Here is a 25,131-nt window from a genome sequence, read left to right on the forward strand (position 1 = left end):
TGTTAAGATGTTAATTCTCCTGAAATTTAGCCTATCAATTCAATACAATCCCAATCAATATCTTAGCAGGCTTTTTTATAGAAATTGACAAATTGATTCCAAATTTCTTTGGAAATACAGGACCTAAAATATCCAAAATAATTTTGAAAAATCAAGACTGGATGACTTACACTACCCAATTTAAAGACTAACTCTATTAGTAAGACCTACTTTTTTAGATTTATAATAATGTTTATTGCAGATGATTTTAATTTGTATTCTTCATACATTTCAGTTTTTCCAAATTTCTATTTATTTATCTATTTATTTATTTTTACAGTAGGTCCTGTTGGTTATCTATTTTTAAATATAGCAGTGTGTACATGTCAATCCCAAACTTTGGTTTAAGGTGATGGAAATTAAAATATTGTAATTGTGATGGTGGATACACAACCATATACACTTCAAAATTCCTTGAATTGTGTACTTAAAGTGAGTGGATTTTATTTAATGTAAATTATACCTCAATAAAACTGATTTAAAAAGTAAAAATCTATATGTACTATAACTCAGATTTCAGAGGCAACAGATACTTGAGGAAGATGGTTGGAAGTGCCCACGTAAAGCTGTGATCATGTGAATGAGCCCTACTTTAGCTTATCAAGTCAGGAAATTGGCAACTCTAAAATGGTTCTCTCTTCCCAACCTCTCTTTTTATTTATCTTTTTCCCCATGAGTTCTCAAAGTATTAGTTGAAAAATAAATGACTTAAAGGCTTCAGCTATGTTCTGACAACATATTCCAGTTGGCATTTAACGTGGTGTTGTGGGAAGTGGGAAAGATAGACTCCCACAATCAACACCCGGGCAAACCATTTATCTTTTGCTAGTGGAAATGATTAATTTCCATGCTGTTCTTTCTTATGTGAAATAACACTATATAGCCCTCTTAAAAGACTGCAACAGCACGACCAGCAATGTAAGAGAAATTGGTCAATGTAAGTTTTTCCACCTGAATTTTGTTTTTACACCTTTATTGGAGTATAATTGCTTTACAATGGTGTGTTAGTTTCTGCTTTATAACAAAGTGAATCAGCTATACATATACATATATCCCCATATCTCCTCCCTCTTGCGTCTCCCTCCCACCCTCCCTATCCCACCCCTCTAGGTGGTCACAAAGCACCAAGCTGATCTCCCTGTGCTATGCGGCTGCTTCCCACTAGCTATCTATTTTACATTTGGTAGTGTATATATGTCCATGCCACTCTCTCACCCTGTCACATCTTACCCCTCCCCCTCCTCATATCCTCAAGTCCATTCTCTAGTAAGTCTGTGTCTTTATTCCCGTCTTGCCACTAGGTTCTTCATGACCTTTTTTTTTTTTTTTTTTCCCCTTAGATTCCATATATATGTGTTAGCATACTGTATTTGTTTTTCTCTTTCTGACTTACTTCAATCTGTATGACCGACTCTAACTCCATCCACCTCACTACAAATACCTCCATTTCGTTTCTTTTTATGGCTGAGTAATATTCCATTGTATATATGTGCCACATCTTCTTTATCCATTCATCCGATGATGGACACTTAGGTTGCTTCCATGTCCTGGCTATTGTAAACAGAGCTGCAATGAACATTATGGTATATGGCTCTTTTTGAATTATGGTTTCCTCAGGGTATATGCCCAGAAGTGGGATGGCTGGGTCATATGGTAGTTCTATTTTTAGTCTTTTAAGGAACCTCCATACTGTTCTCCATAGTGGCTGTATCAGTTTACATTCCCACCAACAGTGCAAGAGGGTTCCCTTTTCTCCACACCCTCTCCAGCATTTATTGTTTGTAGATTTTTTGATGATGGCCACTCTGACTGCTGTGAGGTGATACCTCATTGTAGTTTTGATTTGCATTTCTCTAATGATTAGTGATGTTGAGCATCCTTTCATGTGTTTATTGGCAATCTGTATATCTTCTTTGGAGAAATGTCTATTTAGGTCTTCTGCCCATTTTTGGATTGGGTTGTTTGTTTTTTTTTTGATACTGAGCTGCATGAGCTGCTTGTAAATGTTGGAGATTAGTCCTTTATCTGTTGCTTCTTCTGCAGATATTGTCTCCCATTCTGAGGGTTGTCATTTAATCTTGTTAAGGTTTCCTTTGCTTGCAAAAGCTTTTAAGTTTCATTAGGTCCCATTTGTTTATTTTTGATTTTATTTCCATTTCTCTAGGAGGCGGGTCAAAAAGGAACTTGCTGTGATTTATGTCATAGAGTGTTCTGCCTATGCTTTCTTCTAAGAGTTTTATAGTGTCTGGCCTTACATTTAGATCTTTAATCCATTTTGGGTTTATTTTTTTGTATGGTGTCAGGGAGTGTTCTAATTTCATACTTTTACATGTAGCTGTCCAATTTTCCCAGCACCACTTATTGAAGAGGCTGTCTTTTCTCCACTGTATATGCTTGCCTCCTTTATCAAAGATAAGGTGACCATATGTGCGTGGGTTTATCTCTGGGCTTTCTATCCTGTTCCATTGATCTATATTTCTGTTTTTGTGCCAGTACCAAACTGTCTTGATTACTGTAGCTTTGTAATATAGTCTGAAGTCAGGGAGCCTGATTCCTCCAGCTCCATTTTTCGTTCTCAAGATTGCTTTGGCTACTCGGGGTCTTTTGTGTTTCCATACAAATTGTGAAATTTTTTGTTCTAGTTCTGTGAAAAATGCCAGTGGTAGTTTGATAGGGATTGCACTGAATCTGTAGATTGCTTTGGGTAGTAGAGTCATTTTCACAATGTTGATTCTTCCAATCCAAGAACATGGTATATCTCTCCATCTATTTGTATCATCTTTAATTTCTTTCTTCAGTGTCTTATAATTTTCTGCATACAGGTCTTTTGTCTCCTTAGGTAGGTTTATTCCTAGATATTTTATTCTTTTTGTTGCAGTGGTAAACGGGAGTGTTTTCTTAATTTCACTTTCAGATTTTTCGTCATTAGTGTATAGAAATGCAAGAGATTTCTGTGCATTAATTTTGTATCCTGCTACTTTACCAAATTCATTGATTAGCTCTAGTAGTTTTCTGGTAGCATCTTTAGGATTCTCTATGTATAGTATCATGTCATCTGCAAATAGTGACAGCTTTACTTCTTCTTTTCTGATTTGGATTCCTTTTATTTCTTTGTCTTCTCTGATTGCTGTGGCTAACACTTCCAAAACTATGTTGAATAATAGTGGTGAGAGTGGGCAACCTTGTCTTGTTCCTGATCTTAGTGGAAATGGTTTCAGTTTTTCACCATTGAGGACAATGTTGGCTGTGGGTTTGTCATATATGGCCTTTATTATGTTGAGGAAAGTTCCCTCTATGCCTCCTTTCTGCAGGGCTTTTATCATAAATGGGTGTTGAATTTTGTCAAAAGCTTTCTCTGCATCTACTGAGATGATCATATGGTTTTTCTCCTTCAATTTGTTAATATGGTGTATCACGTTGACTGATTTGCATATATTGAAGAATCCTTCCATTCCTGGGATAAACCCCACTTGATCATGGTGTATGATCCTTTTAATGTGCTGTTGGATTCTGTTTGCTAGTATTTTGTTGAGGATTTTTGCATCTATGTTCATCAGTGATATTGGCCTGTAGTTTTCGTTCTTTGTGACATCTTTGTCTGGTTTTGGTATCAGGGTGATGGTGGCCTCGTAGAATGAGTTTGGGAGTGTTCCTCCCTCTGCAGTATTTTGGAAGAGTTTGAGAAGGATAGGTGTTAGCTCTTCTCTAAATGTTTGATAGAATTCTCCTGTGAAGCCATCTGGTCCTGGGCTTTTGTTTGTTGGAAGATTTTTTATCACAGTCTCAATTTCAGTGCCTGTGATTGGTCTGTTTATATTTTCTATTTCCTCATGGTTCAGTCTAGGAAGGTTGTGCTTTTCTAAGAATGTGTCCATTTCTCCCAGGTTGTCCATTTTATTGGCATACAGTTGCTTGTAGTAACCTCTCATGATCCTTTGGATTTCTGCAGTGTCAGTTGTTACTTCTCCTTTTTCATTTCTAACTGTACTGATTTGAGTCTTCTCCCATTTTTTTCTTGATGAGTCTGGCTAATGGTTTATCAATTTTGTTTATCTTCTTAAAAAAAAACAGCTTTTAATTTTATTGATCTTTGCTATCGTTTCCTTCATTTCTTTTTCATTTATTTCTGATCTGATCTTTATGATTTCTTTCCTTCTGCTAACTTTGGGGTTTTTTGTTCTTCTTTCTGTAATTGCTTTAGGTGTAAGGTTAGGTTGTTTATTTGAGATGTTCCTTGTTTCTTGAGGTAGGATTGTAGTACTATAAACTTCCCTCTTGGAACTGCTTTTGCTGCATCCCATAGGCTTTGGGTCGTCGTGTTTTCATTGTCATTTGTTTCTTGGTATTTTTTGATTTCCTCTTTGATTTTTTCAGTGATCTCTTGGTTATTAAGTAGTGTATTGTTTAGCCTCCATGTGTTTGTATTTTTTATAGATTTTTTCCTGTAACTGATATCTAGTCTCATAGCATTGTGGTCGGAAAAGATACTTGATATGATTTCAATTTTCTTAAATTTACCAAGGCTTGATTTGTGACCCAAGATATGATCTATCCTAGAGTATGTTCCCTGAGCACTTGAGAAGAAAGCATATTCTGTTGTTTTTGCATGGAATGTCCTATAAATATCAATTAAGTCCATCTTGTTTAATGTGTCATTTAAAGCTTGTGTTTCCTTATTTATTTTCATTTTGGATGATCTGTCCTTTGGTGAAATGGGGTGTTGAAGTCCCCTACTATGATTGTGTTACTGTTGATTTCCCCTTTTATGGCTATTAGCATTTGCCTTATGTATTGAGGTGCTCCTATGTTGGGTGCATAAATATTTACAATTGTTATTATCTTCTTGGATTGTCCCTTGATCATTATGAAGTGTCCTTCTTTGTGTCTTGTAATAGTCTTTATTTTGAAGTCTATTTTGTCTGATATGAGAATTGCTACTCCAGCTTTCTTTTGCTTTCCATTTACATGGACTATCTTTTTCCATTCCCTCACTTTAAGTCTGTATGTGTCCCTAGGTCTGATGTGGGTCTCTTGTAGACAGCATATATATGGGTCTTGTCTTTGTATCCATTCAGCCAGTCTGTTTCTTTTGAAGGGAGCATTTAATCCATTTACATTTAAGGTAGTTATCGATATGTATGTTCCTATTACCTTTTTCTTAATTGTTTTGGGTTTGTTATTGTAGGTCTTTTCTTTCTCTTGTGTTTCCTGCCTAGAGAAGTTCCTTTAGCATTTGTTGTAAAGCTGGTTTGGTGGTGCTGAATTCTCTTACTTTTTGCTTGTCTGTAAAGGTTTTAATTTTTCCATTGAATCTGAACGAGATCCTTGCTGGGTAGAGTAATCTTGGTTGTAGCTTCTTCCCTTTCATCACTTTACATATGTCCCGCCACTCCCTTCTGGCTTGCAGAGTTTCTGCTGAAAGATCAGCTGTTAACCTTATGGGGACTCCCTTGCATGTTATTTGTTTTTTCACCCTTGCTGCTTTTAATATTTTTTCTTTGTATTTAACTTTGGTAGTTTGATTAATATGTGTCTTGGCGTGTTTCTCCTTGGATTTATCCTGTATGGGAAACTCTGCACTTCCTGGACTTGATTAGCTATTTCCTTTCCCATATTAGGGAAGTTTTCAACTATAATCTCTTCAAATATTTTCTCAGTCCCTTTCTTTTTCTCTTCTTCTGGGACCCCTATAATTCGAATGTTGGTGTGTTTAATGTTGTACCAGAGGTCTCTAAGATGTCCTGAATTCTTTTCATTGTTTTTTCTTTATCTGCTCTGCAGTAGTTATTTCCACTACTTTATCTTCCAGGTCACTTATCCATTCTTCTGCCTCATTTATTCTGCTATTGATTCCTTCTGGAGAATTTTTAATTTCATTTATTGTGTTGTTCATCATTGTTTGTTTGCTCTTTAGTTCTTCTAGTTCCCTGTTAAACGTTTCTTGTATTTTCTCCATTCTATTTCCTAGATTTTGGATCATCTTTACTATCATTACTCTGAATTCTTTTTCAGGCAGACTGCCTATTTCCTCTTCATTTGTTTGGTCTGGTGGGTTTTTACCTTGCTGCTTCATCTGCTGTGTGTTTCTCTGTCTTCTCATTTTGCTTAACTTACATGTTTGGGGTCTCCTTTTCACAGGCTGCAGGTTCATAGTTCCTGTTGTTTTTGATGTCTGCCCCCCGTGGCTAAGGTTGGTTCAGTGGGTTGTGTAGGCTTCCTGGTGGAGGGGACTAGTGCCTGTGTTCTGGTGGATGAGGCTGGATCTTGTCTTTCCGGTGCAGCCCAAGTTTTTAATGAAACAAACATGAACCCATGCGTTTCGTGAAAATGTGGCTCCTTTCTTGACCATATAATTGAAGTAATGTGTGGCTCAAGTTTGTACTATCAATAGAATTGGGAAGTAAACGGGGCCATTAACATTATTCCTTTTCTTCCAGTTGTAACACACAATTCCAGGGTAAAATAGTAACTTCCAGCTAAGTGAGGCCTCTTTGGAGTAATGGCAGATTGTTATAGGCTTCTCTCCCCTCCCGTTCTCCCAGATGGTGATGCTGTGGGTGGCATCTCACATGCTATCTCCAGGCCTGGGTCTCTATCCTAGGTAACCTACTGAGGACATGTTGGCCTCACCCAGCATTTGGACCCCACTGGGGTCTCCCAGGAGCAAGGGGTAACTTCTAGGGTTTCTCCTAACCAGTCGGGATGGCCCTGAACTGACTCTGATCCACTTGAATTTTAAAATCCAGACACACAGGTCAGTTTGAAGTAGAATTGATGTAAATTGATCACTGTCCTCAAAAGATGTTATCAACGTACAGTAGTAAACTCCCATACCAAAATAAATATTTAAAAAAATTTTTTACCAGTAATAAATGATACTTCATCCATAGGCTTTTCAGATTTTCATCCCAACATTTCTTGTAAAAGAAAATTAATTTTAACTCTTTCAATAATATAATTAAGATCATTATGGTAGAGTCAAGAAAAGTATTCTTCACTTTAATAAGAAATTTTAACTCAATACCAGACTTAGAGAACATGATGATTTATGAGCTTCTATAGACCATTGTTTTTCAACTTCAGTACATAAGCAACTACCTGGCAGGCTTGTTAAACATGGGGAGATCAGAGTACCTCTCTCAGAAATTCTAGGTCCTAGCATGGTGCCCAAGAATCTGCATTTTAAGAGCACTCCAGGTAATTCTAACATAAGGTAGCATGCAGTTCATATTTTGAGAACCACTGCAAATGGTTACACTAAAACATATTTGAATATAGGTAGGGAATGTTGTATTATAACAGACAAATACATAGCAGATTACAGTAGAATAGAGGAAATATTTAGTTTTACATTTCCACAAATTCCCTTGTCTTACAAATATGTGATTCCTTTTTTGGTGGCTAATCTTTACTAACATGTCATGCTCCTATTTATCTAAATAGAGAGTTATGGCACACCCTTCCAGAGCCATAGCATACCAACATTAAAAGTGATACTGTCTGTTGCTGTCTAAACATGATGAAATGAAAAGCTACATCTGTCTCTACTCTTTAAAACTCCACTAAAATTACAGTAGACGTTTATAGAAGTATAAATGCATTAAGATCAAAGACAATGGGAAAGGACAGAATAGCAGCAAGAGGAAGATGGAAAGAAGATAGAGGGAGGAGTGGTAATAGACTTCACAAAACAGAAGACTCGGGAACTTATAGTGATTATAGAAAGGAATAAAGGATGAGTAGCAAAGCCATTTGGCCCTAGAGAATCCTGAAAAGTCTCTGGACTTGGAAGAAACATGGCTGTTGATGGTAGGGATGAAACTCTGGATTGAATATAAAAGGATTTCAAAATCTGAACACAGAACAGGCCACAGAGCCACTCTCACTACAGCCAACCAACTACAGGAAAATAACATTTATTCTCTGGAGATATTGAATTGGAAAGGTTCTAGCTTAGAGACTCCAGGAAAAGTAGAGAGTAGGGGGAAAACAAAGGACTTAAAGCAGGGACAGTATGTAAAAGACTACAGTTGAAAATTTATATTCCTGGCCCCATATCTTGCCTTACTTCCGGAATACTAATATCTAGCTTCATATCCCCCCCCACCCCCAGGGCTGGAAATTGGAGGTATCTTCTCTAAGGGAATTGAGAGGTCCTAGAGAAAAGACATATATTTATATTTGGGGGTCTGACAATGAAAAGGTTGCTTCATTACCTGGTCACTCTACAGTAGTTCACCAGTAGTTCACAAACCTCACCTGTGTTTCCTGAACTTCCAATTAGCTTTTTAGTTCCTTACTGTTAAATATAAATGGACAATAAATATTCAGGCACCAGACATTTAAGGAAAGCCTCCAATACAGACACCAATGTAAAAAAGAAAAAAAGCGAGAGAAGACAATATAAAAAGAACTTTTTTAAAAAGAAAAAATTATGCTCAGATAAATGTTATTGTACCCATGAAAAAACAGAATACTATTTTTAAGAAAAAGGAAAGAGGTCAGAGAAATTTATATTTGCCAGAAAATATTTCACAGAAAGATTCAAAGAAAAAGGTGAGGAATTTTTCTAAAAGTAAACAGGGTAAAAGGATAATTAATATGAGGGAAAAAAGAAATTTCAAGACTCAATCCAGAAGGTCTAACATCAAACTAATAGAAATTCCAAAAAGAGAGGACAGAGAAATAGATTATGTTTAGATGGGGGTGGGGTGAGGGGAAGACTATTTCATTAAGTGCCCTTTAGGGCTATTTGATTTTTTTTTTTTTTCAAGTATGGGCATAGTAACTATGGTAAAAAGAAAAATAATTATTAAAGGAAATAAGAAAAGGACTAAGAATGCTAAGGCAAACTAAATCAGCGTATCATAATTTTAGAATTTGGGGAAAAATTGTTACCTAACAGCAGCAACAAAACTATTATTTTATATCATGGGGAAATTTCAAGATATATTGTTCAGTAAAATAAGCAGATTGTAAAATACAGCATCTAAAATGACCCAATTTCATAACAAAATATATCTTTGCATGCATAGAAAAAATACATGATATAAAAATTTTAAAGATACTTATCTCTAAATGATGTAAGTATAAATAATTTTTGGTGAATTTTAAAATTTTCTATATGGATGCATTGCTTTCAAAGTTAGTAAAAGATTCAGGGAAAACCAGTGAAAGGAAGATATTTAAAGAGTTAGGAAATGATGTCATTCATGAAAACACCCCTTATTAGTTCTTGCTGTGAACAAATCACCATGCTAAACTCTTTGGAGGTTACAAAGATATATAAGACATTATTTCAGTCTCTCAAGAAGCTCATAATCTAACATAGGAGATCAAAATGAATGTATACATACAGTTGATTTTTGAACAACACAGGGGTTAGGGGCACCAACACCCCCTCCCTTATAGTGGAAAATCCACATATAACTTCACAGTCAGCCCTCCACATCCGCGGTTCCACATTTGTGGATTCAACCAACTGCAGATCATGCAGTACTGTAGTATGTATTTGTCAAAAAAAATTCACATTATAAGTGGATCCATGCAGTACAAACCCAAGTTGTTCATGGGTCAGATGTAATCACAAATAACTCAAGAGACAGAATGTTACCAGTTTCCTAAGTGTGAGGACCAATACAGTTACAGTTCTTTAGTAGGAAAGATCGCTTTTGGATGGAACATGGTTAGGGAGATTGGAAGGATGCGTAGGATTTCAAGAGGCAGAAATTGTGTGAAGCCATTCCAGAAAGAACTAAGACTCAGAAGAAGTATAAAAGCGGAAGGTAATCCTGGCTGAATCCTGGGGTAGAAGATGGGATGTATCCCTTGGGACCAGACAGTGTAGGATGCTGAATGCCAGGTACAGGGATTTGAACTTTGTTCAGTAGAAGTGAAAAGTCACTGAAGGTTGTTGAGGAGGGGAGTAAAATCATTACACAAGGGAAGAGAACACCTGGTTTGAAGTATACTAAGCTTGCCCAGGTTCATGATAATGAACACTTGAACTAGGAAATTGGTTTTGGGAGTGAGAAGGAGGGATAAACTTGAGCAATTATTTGGATGTGAGAAATGAGGTAGGAGGCAACAATAGTGGTTGCCTTGTCACGAGTCTGGTTTATTAAAACAGTGCTAACACATAAAAGAGAAGTCAGAATAAAGAATTAGTTTTGTAGAGGAAGATAATTTTGGATATGTTGAATTTTAGATTTTAGATTTCAGAGGAATGTGCATAACGCAATACTCCAAAGGCATTTGGAAGTATGAGGTTGAAGTACAGTCATTCAGCAAATACATATTGAGTACCTCCTATGTTTAATAACTACAGTAAGCGCTATCAATTCCAAATTGAGTAAAACATGACCTCTGTCCTCATGACAGAGCTCGTTGTTTGGACGAGGGAAACAGATCAGATGGATAATTACAATGCAATTATCATAAGTAATGCATCAACAGAATATGGACAGAGTGCTGTGAGAGCACAGAGGGGGGAAACTGTGTCCTTGGGTTCACCATGATCACTTTTAAAATGTTTGTGGCAAATAGGAGCTTCCAAACATGGGAAATTATTCCAGGCATGATTTGGACATTTCATAGAAATGAGGGCTTAATCTAGAGGGAAAAGAAGGAGACTACTGTACTGAGAGCAAAACCTGGAGGTACATATATATTTACCAGGTAGGAAAAGATTGAGAAGCCAGGGAGTGAGGATGCAGAATCTGATCCCAGAAGCTAAAACAGGAGATTCAAGACTCCTGAAAGTTTGATAGTGACAAGGAATTAGGAACATTTTGGACTGATTAAAGTCTACCAGATTTAGCACTTCAGAGACTATTGATGACTTTTTTTAAATGTTTTTTTTTTTTTTAACCCTCAATGTAGAACTTTATTAGGGGAGGGGTGATAGAAGGTCCCTGTGTTGAAGGTATTACATCATGGAGACCCGGAGCCTGGAAAAGATGGCACTGGGGAGTTAAAGGAGCTTTGAGGAGAGGTAGCAGAATGAAGGTGTTTCAGATAGTGAGTGTGTAAATAATAACATTTGTAAAAAGAAAAGTAGCAAAGACTGGTCCTTTTCTGTGAATACATATACATATGTTATACATATTAACTCATATAGTTGATACAGTTAAACTCATCATATATAGGGAATAAATATAAACAATATTTTCATGACCTTGATTTTTAGGAAAAATGGATGTCCATTAAAATTATTGTGGTATTGTGGTAATCATTTCATGACATACGTAAGTCAAATCATTCTGCTGTACCCTTTAAACTTATACAGTGCTCTATGTCAATTATATCTCAATAAAACTGGAGGGAAAAAAAAAGAAATATCAAAGAACTGACAGGAAATGGTCTTGTAGGGATAGTAGAGCCATTGGATTTGGAAGGGACTGTTGATGATGCTTGAAAATAATTTTCAGAAGAGTAGCAAGGGCATGATCTAGAATTCGAAGGAGCTAAGAACTTGAGAGTAAATAGAAAGAGATGACGACGGCAGTTCCCGGAAACACTGTCTCTCCTCCCCCCTCCCCCCCATCCCCATTATCTGACGAACTTCTACTTTTTCTTTAGTTATCAGTCTAAATGTTCATACCTCAGGCAGACCTTCCTGTCCAACCTTCTCACACTAAACTGGGGTCCCCATGTTATACTAGCTTACCATTCTTTAGCTCTGTAGAATTTACAATTTGTAATGTATTGCTTGTATATTTCTTAAATGTCTGTCTTCCTCAACAGACTGTTGGCTGCATGAGGATAGGCACCATGAGAATTTGCTCTCCACTTTACATTCCAGCCTTGTCCCAGTGTTGGTACCTAGTAGGCTTTCAATAAACATGCATTAAATGAGACATGTAGAAGGGTAAGGTGGAACACTTCCAGAACAAATTTCTTAGACATAGAATAGTTATGAGAGGTCAGAGTCCAGCATGTCACCCAGTATGTGGATTGCTGGAATAGAATACAGATGAAGATTTGGGGAAATTGAGGTTATACTTTTAGAGCAATTTACTCAAATATCTGTTATACTCACAGAGAACAAGGATGGGATGAAGAGAGGAAAGAGTGACATTTTAAACCAACAGATGACAAAATGGGAGAGGCTGAAGTAAAGCAGATGGGATTGAATTCTAAAATGAGGGCAGTAAAAAGTATCCTGTCTTTTCTTCCTTATCTGGGGAGTTGGGAGTTTATAGTGGGTTGTGAGCCAAGGGGAGTGGACAAGAACTATATTTTAATTAAGTTAAAAAGGTGTCAATTGCTTAGAGAAATAAGGGGAAGAAGTATAGGAGGATATTATGTTCACAGTAAAACATAGGTATCACAGGACACAATGCAACAGGACTTAAGAAGGGGAAGACAGAGACGATGGAACTAGTTTATAGTGGGCTGTTAAGTACAGTGTATATGCTTAACAAGTATTAATTGCTTTATAGACTTGTTGAGAGAACATTCATAAAAGGGTTTTTGTCATATGTAGCCCCATATTTGGAATGCAATTATATATAAATATATTTATACTATTTACATTAATATTTTTGACTAAAAAAAATATTTTCTTGTATTTTTTATGCTCTCACACAGTGCTATAAGAGTCCTCACAATATAAAAAGCTACCTGGTTTTTACTTCCCAGAAATTCTTGGTTCTGAAAAATAGAAGTTACTTTACCTAGTATTTTTAGAAATGACTGATCCTGCCTTAGATAGCTTTTGTTTTTTAAGACGGTTTACAAAAATATTGCGATTATCAAATAACTGATTTGAATTTATATGCACCTCAAATACAATCTAAAGGTTTGTTTGTTTTTCTTTAATTAATGTAGTGAAATTTTTATGCAGGTGTGAATACCTTGTCTTGTTAATGTATTTCAATTTCATTTATGACCATTATCCTAGCATGGGTTTGTAAGGGACCTGGAGTTGAGGATGCTATCTTTGACCATGAAAAAGAGTTGTCTATTTGTCCTCTAGGCAAAATAAAATGATTCCTAAGGGAGTCAAATGAGAGCAGCTGACCTGATTCACAATGTGCTTAACTGAGGGCTTTGGCAACAGACCACCTGATGCTTTATGGTTTTCTGTATCCATTCAACACTAAGAATCAAAGTGCTCTGTGATACCCTTGTGAATAGTCTTACATTAAAACACACCTCTTTCCCTAAATGTTTTTTTTCCCTTCTTAATTTTCTAAAGTTTTTTTTTTTTTTTAATGTGAGCATTGAAGTATTTTACCAGGTATAATGAGATGTGGCTATTAGAAAATAATTCATTTCCTGAATGTGAAATATGTAATTAAGTATCACTCTCGTTGTATAACTAAATATGTTAGGGCTTTGGTGGTTATTGTTAATAATCCTGACTCAAAGCACCTAGTAGGTTAATTCTTGGTATTATAAGAACAGTGCTGACTGATGTGGGAGAATAGGCTGATCTGCCGCAAAGTTTTGCATGTGTGAATAGTTATTACCAAGGTGGAAAGAAAAGAGAAACTCTCTGCTTTTATCTGTGCTTTTTCTCATCACCTAAATTCTTTCTAGTCTTCTTGGTACCCATGAATAATCTTTTCATTAGACAATGACATTTCAAGTTGTTGGATTTTAGTTTCCTTCAGTAAAATTCTCTATTCTTAGCCCCCTCCCAATAAATAAAAATAATTCTCATCATGTATCTAGGACACTCCTGATTTGTCTTTTGAATGAGTCAGAGCTGAGAGAACTGTGTAAGAGTAAATGTTAGTGTTAAGAGTCAGATAATTTGAAGATCAGTCATCAGCCTCTCATGATCTAGGAGACAGTCAGAGCATGATTTTGATTCATTATTTCCCCTATCACCAAAGGTACGATCTGCCTTTTCTTGCTGTCTTTTAATCTTGGTAGAAGTCTATTATCTTTAATTGCCTCAACTGGAGTGTGGTGGAGGAAGAGATTTAAGTCTGAAAAGCATATAAATGCTTCCTCCAGACTATCAAAAGTTAGCTGGTAATTTTGCTTTGGATGAGACTTGACAGCACACTAACCTTGAGTTCTCTTCACAGTGGGTAAACCTCACAAGTGCAACTACTGTGGACGAAGCTACAAGCAGCGCAGTTCACTGGAGGAGCACAAGGAACGCTGCCACAACTATCTCCAGAATGTCAGCGTGGAGGCTGCCGGGCAGGTCATGAGTCACCATGGTGGGTAGCAACGGCATTCACCATTTTCATTCTCCCCTGTTTTCGTCGTTTGTTATGGGTTAAATAGTTCTCTCTACCCTTCAGCATGAAGGTAACATTATAGTCTATTTTAGAACAATTTCAGGTCACACTCACTTTGTATGGGATTATCTTAAGTACTTGAAATGAGTTGAGCTTTGGGACACTTTGCAAACAAGCTGTATTGAGTTTTTGTGATACACCCAAATTGTTTCTGATAGCGTGTGTTTGAATTGCCATCAATAATGGCGGCTGGCCTTGAATACACCAAAGTAAGGTACTCTTTACTCTTCTTTTACATTGGCTGCACCAAAGAGTTCGAGATGGTTTCACATAAGTCTATAGGTTTTTCTAAAAGGAGTAATTGGTTATTTGTGTATTTTCAGTTCTCTTAGGTAAGTGATCAGTGATATAATTGAAAATGTCTCCAATCTGTCTTGTGATTTATCTTGGAAGTTACTGATTTTGCTTTCTACAAGTATGGGGAACAATCTAGACCAAAATTAGGCGCCACTTCCCTCCACAAAAATAAAAACCCAAACAAAACATCCTGATCTCCTACAATAGGGGGTAGGAAAGCAGTCCCTAAGGTTTATCAATTAATAATTATCTATAACTAAAAAGTTAATGTTAGTAAATCATCGTTTTTAAGGAGAGTTATGAATTTTAATTCTTTAGATTTGGGGCATCTCTTTGGTCCTACTAATTATATTTTTATACTGATTGATTTTATTATTCATACAAATATATACAGAAATGTTAACTTACTGATACATTTATATCTTTCATTTTAAAAAGATTTGCCCACTATTAAATAGTACATTTGGGAAATCCTGTAGTCACTTTTAAAATATAAATATCGGTTTTGTATTTATAGGCAGCTCAAGGATTATCTGTGAGGTTTTTGTTTGTTTTACATAGTATGCACTGTGGAACTATGTTTATTGGACAGCTAGTGATTACTTGTTGTTGAATTGGGAATCTTTTATTTTGTTTTCCTGAATAATTGAAGCATTTCTTTGTATTGAGGATAGGTTATATAATCTAAAGAATCAGATTTAATTCTGTCATTGTTGTGAGTTGAGTCTATTTGTTTTTATATTATTATTATTATCAACCAACATTTTAAAAAACCTGTCCATGTTTTAAGTCTTTGTAAATTTGGTACCGCAAGCTTGCATTGCTGGGGCTTATGACAGTAGTATAGGATCCAGAGCATCGAGGTTAAAATGGTGGACCTAGGAGTCCCAACAACTCTGGTCTGGCTATGTGATGTCTGAGTTTGTCACTCATAGGCTTGGTGTGAATTAAAAGTGATTGGATGTACCACAAAAAAAACCCCAAAAAAGTTCTTTTTACTATTTCAGGGCATTAAATATTAAGAAATAATAAATATTGCATCCCCTATAAAGTTATGTTACTTACCAGTGTTAACTTAGGCATTTGAGGTTTCATTTACTTACTGAGCACATGGTTTCTGTTCAAACTGCTGCTTTTAGAGGTGGCTTGAGGCAGGGTAGCTGATGGAGGCTTGGGGCATGCCAAAGTTTTCCAAAGACACCTTATGGCACTACTACTAGTTTTTCTGTATAATATTCTCTCATTGCAATTTTGGCATTTGACTGGATTATTAGTTTTATTAACTAATTTTTCCATTCACAGTTATTTATGAAACTGTGTTGCAAACACATGTGAATACGAAAAATAGAATCTCTCCTAAAAGACCTTATGTTGTTAGAGTGAGGTAAGGCATACATAAATATAGTCAACATGTAACTATCTGTTGAGAGATTAATCAGCTGTAGAATAAGTGGTGCCAAAAAATTTAAACAGGTATATTTTGGGGTAAAAAGACTTCTAAACAACTACAGCCTCAGCATCAACCCCCATTCCCCAGATCGCTTAGCCCTTGACAGGCGAAAGCCTTTACAGATGGCTCTGAAACTGGAAGAGTGAGGAAAGTGGGAAAGACACTCAGGTACTGGGTAGAGCAGGGGACAAAGCCAAGGTGGAGTGTGTGTGTGCATGGGAGGGGGCAGGTAGGTTTTGATATCATTTATAGACCCAAATATTTGTTCTTCAATAATGGATGGAGTTTTAACCACATAAGTTTATATTACTACTATTTCATGCTGTACTTTTTCTAGGTGTGGTGTAATAATAAATGGAGATTATCCTTAATCTCTGCTTCCTTTTGCTAGCATGCTTAATAGAGAATTGACCCTATGAGGTAGGAGTTGATAAATGCCATGAGAGAGACAATATGGATAAAATGCTACTACAGTCCATCATTAACCTTGTCTCACATACATGGCTTGGCATGTGACTCGTTTTTGACAGAGCCACAGGGAAATTCATATTTACACCTTCCCTCTCTTAGTATCCTGTTACATAGTATCTGTTATTCTGTCTTTTCTTTCAGAGTAGGTAGGAGGGTTGCCATCATTGTGGTCACCCGTTAGCTCTTTGAAATTAATTACTATTCTTTCTTTTTCATATCTGACATTGTTATGTTTCCTAGCCTTTCTTTCCCAAAACATGTTCCCACGTTGGCTCCTTCTAGTGAGGAAGCATCTGAAGTCAAAGAGACTTTCTTTCACTTCATTCAGGAAACATATATCGAGGGCTTGCTATGTGCCAAGCTCTATGGAATGTTCTGGGAATATAAAGATAAATGGATACAGTTTTGTTCTTATATTTGTAGTCTGGCAGGAAATACATAAAAGATCAATAAAATGAAGCAAATGCTCTAATAAAGGTGTATATACACTTCTTCAGAAGCACAGATGCAGAAGTGACCTAACTGACTGGAAAAGTCAAGGAAAAGCTTCTTAAATGAAGTGTTTGATCCATGCACGAGGATGAGAAAAATTGCCTAGATCTGATAGATTCACAGAAACTACACATTCCAGGGAGAAAAGTTTCCCTAGGCTAAGACTTGGAGGTATAAAAGAACATTAACAAGTTTCTAGATGTAGAACATAGTCGGAGTTAAAGGGGTGGTAGGAAATGAGACTAAAACAGTAGGTTGTGATGCAACGATAGAGCTTTACATGCTAATCCAGTGTTTGAATTTCACTGGGGTAATCAAATTCCTGTCTTCTAAACAACAGTGTCACCAATGTAGAATAAAAGATAGATGCCTGACTGGAGTGTGAGGGGAGACTAGGCCTGAGAATGCCAAGGAAAAGATGAAGAGAAGCAGCAGGAGAAAAGGATGAAACACTGAAGACATATTTACAAGTTAGAATCGAAAGTCCTCAAGTTTGATGGAAAAGGAGGAAATTGATGACTTGTAGTTTTGGAAATAAAGATAATGATGAATTGGGTTTTATGGCAGATTATCTTATTTGAAAGTTATTTTATGCTCATTTTTCAAGTCTTCTCAGCTTCAAGTAAAAGCTTTAAAAATCAAAGTATGTAATTAGCTTTTCCTCCTTGCCTGAAGACAAAAATGAAAGTGTGACCCAGAGAGACAGCCAACTTTAAAGCAAGAATATATATTCTTATGTTTATGTTTTGAATTATTTGGTAAAGGGAATTTCTTTATTGCAAGGATGGAGACATAATTGGGAACCTATAAACTTCCTAGTAAGCTTGTTCAACCTATTTCCAATGGGTGACAACATTTCCTTCATTAAGGTGTTTAGTGAACATCCACTGACTATTACATTTGTCTCACATCATAAAGGGTACTAAAGACACAGAGTCAAATAAAATGCAGTCCCTACCTAAGGTCACTTACCAGCTATTGGAAGAAATAGACCAGTAAACCAACAGTTACAGCATTGAGTGATAAGCATCAGATGATAGGCACAGAGGACAGATATCTAAATCACAGTGGGTGTGCAAGAGGAATTTCTAGGGAAAATTTTGTTTGAGTGGGGTTTTGAAATGCAGAATAGCCAGCTAAATAAATGGAAAAGGGTGTTTCATGTGGAGAGAACAGCATGTGTGAAGAAATAGAAGTCTAAAAGAGCATGGTGGGTTAAGGACCTACAAGTACTTACGTATAACTAGAGCCCAGTTGGTAAAGGCAAGAGAAATTGGAAGGTGATAAGGCCTGAAAGAGAGGCAATGAACAGGGCATCAAAAACCTGTTGTGCTAGGCAAAGAATTTTGTACTTCACCCTAAAAAGTATTATTACATTTACATTTTATTGCTAGAAATGTGGGAGATAGATCAGAAGAGTCAAGATAGGGCCAAGTAGTCCATTGCAACAGTCTCCTGATTGGTTGAGTTGGGCTTAGTAGCCAGCAATATGCAGAACAGTTATTTAATTGAGAGCAACTATAGATGTAGAATCTAAGACGCATAGTACCTCTATGCGTATATATAAGGAGAGGTGATAGGGAGGAGGGGCAGAAGACTGGGTGAAAGGGAAGAAATCTAGGATTTTCCCAACGTGTCTAGCATGGATGACCAGGTAGATAGTAGTGTCATTCACTGAGATGGAAATTAGGAAAAGAAGAGAAAGTTTGGGGAGGGAAATAGAGATTTCAGTTTTTGAACACATTATCTTCTAGGCACCTGTGAGAGACAGCCAAGTGAAACTATCTAGAAGGAAGTTGAATATATAGATCTCGAGCTCTTGAGAGAAGTCTCAGTAGGCAATAAAGATGTGGGAGCCATCACTATATAGGTAGTAGTCTAAAGTAAGAGATTTTATAAGGTTATATGGGTATAACCTTATATAGAGCATAGAGTGAGACATCTAGAAGACCAAGAACACATTAGGAAGGGGAAAAAAAGAGCAATGAAGCTGAGTAAGACCAGAGGATGGGAAAATGGAAAGAGTGATTTCAAGTATGGGCACTGCCCTGTGTTGTCAAGAATATAATTTAGATAAAAGTTCTTTTTATGTTCTACAACATGGAGAAAATTTGTGACAAAATAGAAGACATCTGTTTTGTTTGCCTGTCATACATGTCATACATGCCCTCATCCTCCTATAGTTAACAAGACTTCTGTTTTCCTTTAGAGAGCTGTCCTCTCTAATCGGCTGAAGCCACGGCAGGACTGTCAGTCTAGGTGCCCTGCCCTCTTCTGGTGGGGGGTGGACATGTGACCTAATCTAGGTCCCTCAGACTGTGTCTTCTTGGAATTTGAAATTTGAGTGGATAGTTTGGCAAAATAGCTATGTTGGGAACACTTGTATGGTTCTATCTTTATGATTAATCAGTGTGGTGAGATAATGAAATAATGCAGGGATAAATATTTTTATCCTGGTTATAACTTCAAAAATAAGGAAGATATTTGGTTATGAAGTTTGTTCTAAGAAGTGAAGTTTGCATATTGGTATTTTCTTAGCCTAGTTGAATGTCTCACAATGCGATTAATGCATTATTGAGTTAACTAGACAACTTGTTTTGTGTTTCAAGCAATGTATATCTAGAAACACTTTGATGAGTTGCACCCAGATACATGAAAGCAAATAATTTAGATTAGTTATGTAATATATAAAATGTATCAGGTCTTTTCTCAGTGGAGACCTTAAAAATATTTCAAACTTGTTTATACAAAGTCAACACTCAAATAGTGGCTAAGAGCCCAGGCTCTGGAGTCACACCACCTGGGTTCTACTCATATATTCCCTGTTAACTAGATATAAACACTGAGAAAATACTTCAGTAAAAAAAATTGAAAAAAAAATGCATTGTAAATCAACTATACTTCAATTTTAAAAAAAGCACGCTGAGAAAATTATATCTTTGGGTCTTTGTTTCCCCATCTGTATAATAGAGATGGTAATTGTACCTATCTCAGCAGGTTGTTGAAAGCATTAAATAAATTATCAGATGGAAAGCCTTAAAACAGTACTTAGCACACAGGGTGAGTCTGTTGTTGTTATTATTACTGCTGATATGGTAGAAACAAGACTAATATTTGATATGTAAAGGACTGTTGGTTGTGAAGGAGAAGTTAGATCAGAGCTCTGCCAAAGTCATTGTTTTCAGTTCATATGAGCTTCATTGAACTTGGGACAAATCACCTGAATTGAGGTGGATGTGGTGTGGGACAGTTCCCACACCCAGGTTTCGTTTTGAGTGTTAAATGTGTGCAAATATGAAAATTCAAGGTGAGACTTAGAGCAAAACTGCCAAGTTTTAGACTATTCATTTCAAAACTAATTAGTATATTCAATTTGGGGGCAAACCCTGTTAACCAGTTTTGCTGTTTTTTAGCAAGATTGACAACAACAAACTTTTTTTTTTCTTTCCTTCTTTCGTTTCGGATCTTGGTTCATGACATATTTTCATCTTTGGTCCATTCATGGCCAGTTTTTCAGTTATATAGTTATTTTTTAATAATGTAGTAAGTGCCTGTGAATTCAACACCTAAAACAAAAGTTAAAATTTTGACAATAATCTGTATCTAATTGCATGGCTCCCCTCCACATCACCACCACATCGCCATTCCATCCTCCTGGCCCCCCTTATTTGAATTCTGTGGTCATTCTTTCTTTGCTTTTCTTTTTAAGTTGTTTTTTTTTCTTATTTCAGTCGTTGCTAAGAGAGGACATAATGTTGTGTGTAATATCTGGGGACACCTTTTTGCAGTTGTATATCATGAATTATATCCGTATAGAAAGTGACCTATGTGTTTCTTTGTTTCTAAGTCTCCTCTTGAAATTTTTTTCCAAATTAACATCCAATAATTACAGAATCCCTTGCCATTAAAACAGAGATTGAAGATTGAATTTTTCTGGCCCATCCACCTGGCTATACTAGGTTAACCCAAAACTTAGGTTGAATATCGATGTCTTTAAACATGCTTGAATTACAAAAACATTTTCTGATGCCATTTTTCATTTCTTCAAAATCAGCAACCTGTATTGGTTATTAAATAGGTCACCTGAATTGTGCATTGGATTCTCTTAACTTTCATCTCTTGCTTTCTCACTCTTAGTGTCTGCCCTTATAAAGGATAATACATTGTGTTTCACACAGTGGGGCTATCCCTTTACAAACGAAAGGAGCAGAATAAATCATTTTACAGTGCATGATGAACAAGTAAAGATATCCTAAGATATGAAACCTTTAGATTTCCAAACAGTGCTGACCCAAGTACAATTGGAGAAAGCAACAGTCATCAAGAAATAATAAGTTATGGTCCTTCCTGTGAATATTGGTTTTAATCAACTGATCTGGTCTGTCTCTGATATTACTCTATCTTTACTTAAATGTCCTTTGACAGTATTTTTATTCAAAAACAACTTTTATAAGTTCTGTGTCTACACCATAAATGTCAATATGTAATGTCAATATCTATGAACTAATATATTAGCCCACAGCAACTTAGACAAATGGGATAAAGAGGGAGCAGCACTGGAGAGTTTATGTCAAATGAATTAGAGCAGTAGTTTAGTAAGCAAATACGCCAGTTTAGAAATGGATTCTTTTGTCCTGCTGAAGAGCTCTTTTTAAAATAAGTTACAATCATAAAGCCGTCACCGTTTACTGTGCATGGACATGTTTAGAACGGGATCTCCTTCATGAAGACTGCTTTGTGCAGGTATGTAGCTACTGCCAATAGGGCTCACAGCTCACTCAGCTCATCAAATAGAAAATCTGTTACAGGAAAATACATGGGTGAAAAAAAACTGATTAAATATTATACTGCTCTTCTGTGTGTCTGTGTAAGGTTTCCTCCAAAACAAATCGACTTACTTAAATTGTTTTAGAAAAATAAACTCCAGAAGCCTTGAGAACAGTGCAGTCTTAAAGTAGTATTGATTTTAATCAATGTTAAAAACACTTTCAGAGGACTAAGATGAGACACAAGAAGAACATGTTGGCCACCAATAGTGGCAACAGTTTATGTCATTGATCTGAGAGAGACTCGGATAAAAACAAATCCTCTGTGTGTGTGTGTGTGTGAGTATACACACACTAGTGTTAAAAGTATACTTTAACACTAGAGGTTATTCTTTCTACTTAACTTTTATCCAAGCATACTAGCTTATGTTTGTATAACACATATTGAGATGGCAAGTCCAGCTTTGTATCTTTTTAAATGTTGAAGAAATTATCAGATTACATTTTTTGTATGGTTTTATATAGTACCTCCTATGGAAGATTGTAAGGAACAAGAGCCTATTATGGACAACAATATTTCTCTGGTGCCTTTTGAGAGACCTGCTGTCATAGAGAAGCTCACAGGGAATATGGGAAAACGTAAAAGCTCCACTCCACAAAAGTTTGTGGGTAAGCATTACAAAGGGTTTTATTTCTGTAAAAATTGATTTTAATGAGCAAAGGCATGTTCCCATGTGCTAGAAACATATATTGGTGTATTTCAGTTCATGAAGTAAATGCCCATCTCTTTACTCCATTATGCCACTCCGTGTGTACCGCATTTACACACACACACACACACACACTACACACCCTTAGGCATACGGGCCTAAGAAAGAGAAATGAAGGAAAGAGTGACAGTAATCAATTGCTTTCTCAAAATGAAATATTACATAAAGTGAAATAACAAATAACAATACTTAAGGGAAATGATGTAGCCTACTAGCCAGTTTTGTAATCTTTTTAAATTTGCATTAGCGCCAGGTTTTTAAGCTGTTTTCTTTACACAATGTTAATGCTTTTAGTATTTAATCTAGAATGAAAAGAAATCTTTTTTTTAAATTCTGCATTAAAATACATAATGCAGCAGCCTACATTCAAGATGTTTCATATTTGGATCTATAGTTCATATTTTGATCTTTGTTTTCATGTAGCCTACAGTTTTGAACTGAAAAGATTAAATGTGATGTGTTAGACTTTCCTTTTTCATTTCCAAGCCCTCAGAAATTCTTTGATACAGTATACAGAATGATGCCAACTCTAATTGTAAGTTGTAAAGTATCTCTGAGGATACAGAAGCATCTAGTTTTTTTTTAAAAAACTGAATAACAGATTCAATATAAAGAATTATCACTATATATGTAATATATATTCTTATAGACTTTACATAGAGTAAAAATTAGAAGAGATAAAAATAAACAGATTCTCACATTCTAGTGTCAAAACGCATTATAGAACATCCTTGCGAGGGTTGAGTAGTGACTGAGAGAAAATCTTTTCTTTGGTTATTTCAGGGAGGAAAGGGTGATACAATTCTCCTACTCCAGTAAACAGAGAAGATTTCTTTTCAATCTAAAATTAAAGAACTAACAAATCACCAAAATATCACTTTAAGACAAGCTGGAGAGATTAACTGACAAAGTTCATTGAAGGAATGCTGAAGGGTAGCCCCAAGGATCATAGTTTATTTATACTAGGTCAGTTTAAAACTAGCCCCTGCGAGTATACTCAGATCTGCCTTGGGCCCTAAGTTACTTTTATTTCTCTGTGTCTCTTTCTTCCTGTTTATAAATAACTTTTTAAAAATGTCATTCATCTATTTTTAAAATTAATTTGATGGATGTCCATTAAATATCTATGTCTCAACTAGAGACTAGTATAGTTGGAAAAATATGAAATTTATTGCTATTCTATTTTCTGAATTTACTTAGTTCTGCTCTTTGTAATATTTTCATGTTTCCTTTGACTTAGAGATGCTACTCTCAATTTGATTTGATTACATTCCTTAGAAAAGGATAGATGTTTTAAAATTACATTTTGATTCTAAAATAAGGACATTAGATTTTTATTAGAATTTGATGGTATTTTTTATTTGGATTCTATCCTAGTGGTAATACACAGTTGACCTTTGAACAACATAGGGGTTAGGGGCAGTGACCCTCATACAGTAGAAAATTTGCATATAATTTACAGTTGGCCCTCCTTATACACAGTTCCTCCATATCCACTATTCTGCATCCATGGATTCAACCAACCATGGATCATGTAGTACTATAGTATTTACTGTTGAAAAAGTCCTCCTATAAGTGGACCCGCGCAGTTCAAACCCATGTTGTTCAAGGGTCAACTGAATAACAAACAATTGCATAGTAACTGTTTTTATGATGTCTTTTGAAGTGAGAAATTTCATCATTCCACACTTACTGTAAATTTCTTTTTATCATGTCCCTCAGTTAAATATTGTTCTTGATTTCATCAAGCCCTCCAGGCCAGGAAAGATCCTTGAACTTTCTGTATATGTTCCCTCCTCTCTTTTCTTATTCAATTTAGATTCTATGACTCTGTTGTCTTGTTGTCCTTCTATCTTTCTCCTAGTAAAACTCCACTCTCTAATGGAGCCAGTTGAGCCTCTTTTCCACATCTACATAGCTGCTAGTAATTTTAGAGAAAATTCCACAGCCTTATGAATTAGCATCACTGTAAATAAATGAGTAACTGATCTCAAATACTGGTTGTCGTTTTCTCATCCCTACTATATAGCAGCCTTCCTTTAATTCATCCCTGCATAGCTTTCTCTCCTACTCGCCACTTTGGGCATTTCGACCTTTCTCTACTCTCCCAAAACATGGTATCTCACTCCTTGGTGATATTACATCTAGATTCATAGGAAATAAAATCAGTTGAAATGATTTCAGTATAATTTCACTAATCCTGTAGGATCACGTGCATTCACATGAATACTTTCTTCTTTCATTGATGAAAGAAGCATCCTTCTTTCTGATTAATTCCTCTTCTTGCGCTCTGGAATTCTCCTATCCCAGCCCCCAGATAACTTACACTATTATTTTCCCCCTTTCTCACATATATTTTTAACCTCTCCCTTCTATTGGCATTTTTCTTTTGGCATTCAATGTGATAAACTCTCATGATTAAAAAAAAATCTAACCCCAAACCCAGGTATCTTTCCAGCTACCTACTTTCTCCTTCTCTTCAAGGATGTAGTTGTTGAAAGAGTTCTCTGTACTTGCTTTCTATAAGTTCTTTCTTTCTACTCATTCCCCAGTCTATACAACCTGGCTTTCTTCCTTGTGCTCTG

The 25,131-nt window shown here is 36.0% G+C and overlaps 1 protein-coding gene across 6 annotated transcripts in view; it reads left to right on the plus strand.

Moving 5' to 3' along the window:
* IKZF2 (IKAROS family zinc finger 2) overlaps positions 1 to 25,131 on the plus strand; it is a 173,054-nt gene that overhangs the window by 139,211 nt on the left and 8,712 nt on the right. For all 6 annotated transcript variants that reach the window (XM_068544529.1, XM_068544527.1, XM_068544525.1 and 3 more), the window contains 2 exons: positions 14,082 to 14,219; positions 22,302 to 22,445. In XM_068544529.1, the coding sequence (XP_068400630.1) occupies positions 14,082 to 14,219; positions 22,302 to 22,445 (282 nt within the window). The remainder of the gene's footprint in view (positions 1 to 14,081; positions 14,220 to 22,301; positions 22,446 to 25,131) is intronic.

This window comes from Eschrichtius robustus, chromosome 5 (genome assembly GCF_028021215.1).
Source record: "Eschrichtius robustus isolate mEscRob2 chromosome 5, mEscRob2.pri, whole genome shotgun sequence".
NCBI lineage: Eukaryota > Metazoa > Chordata > Mammalia > Artiodactyla > Eschrichtiidae > Eschrichtius > Eschrichtius robustus.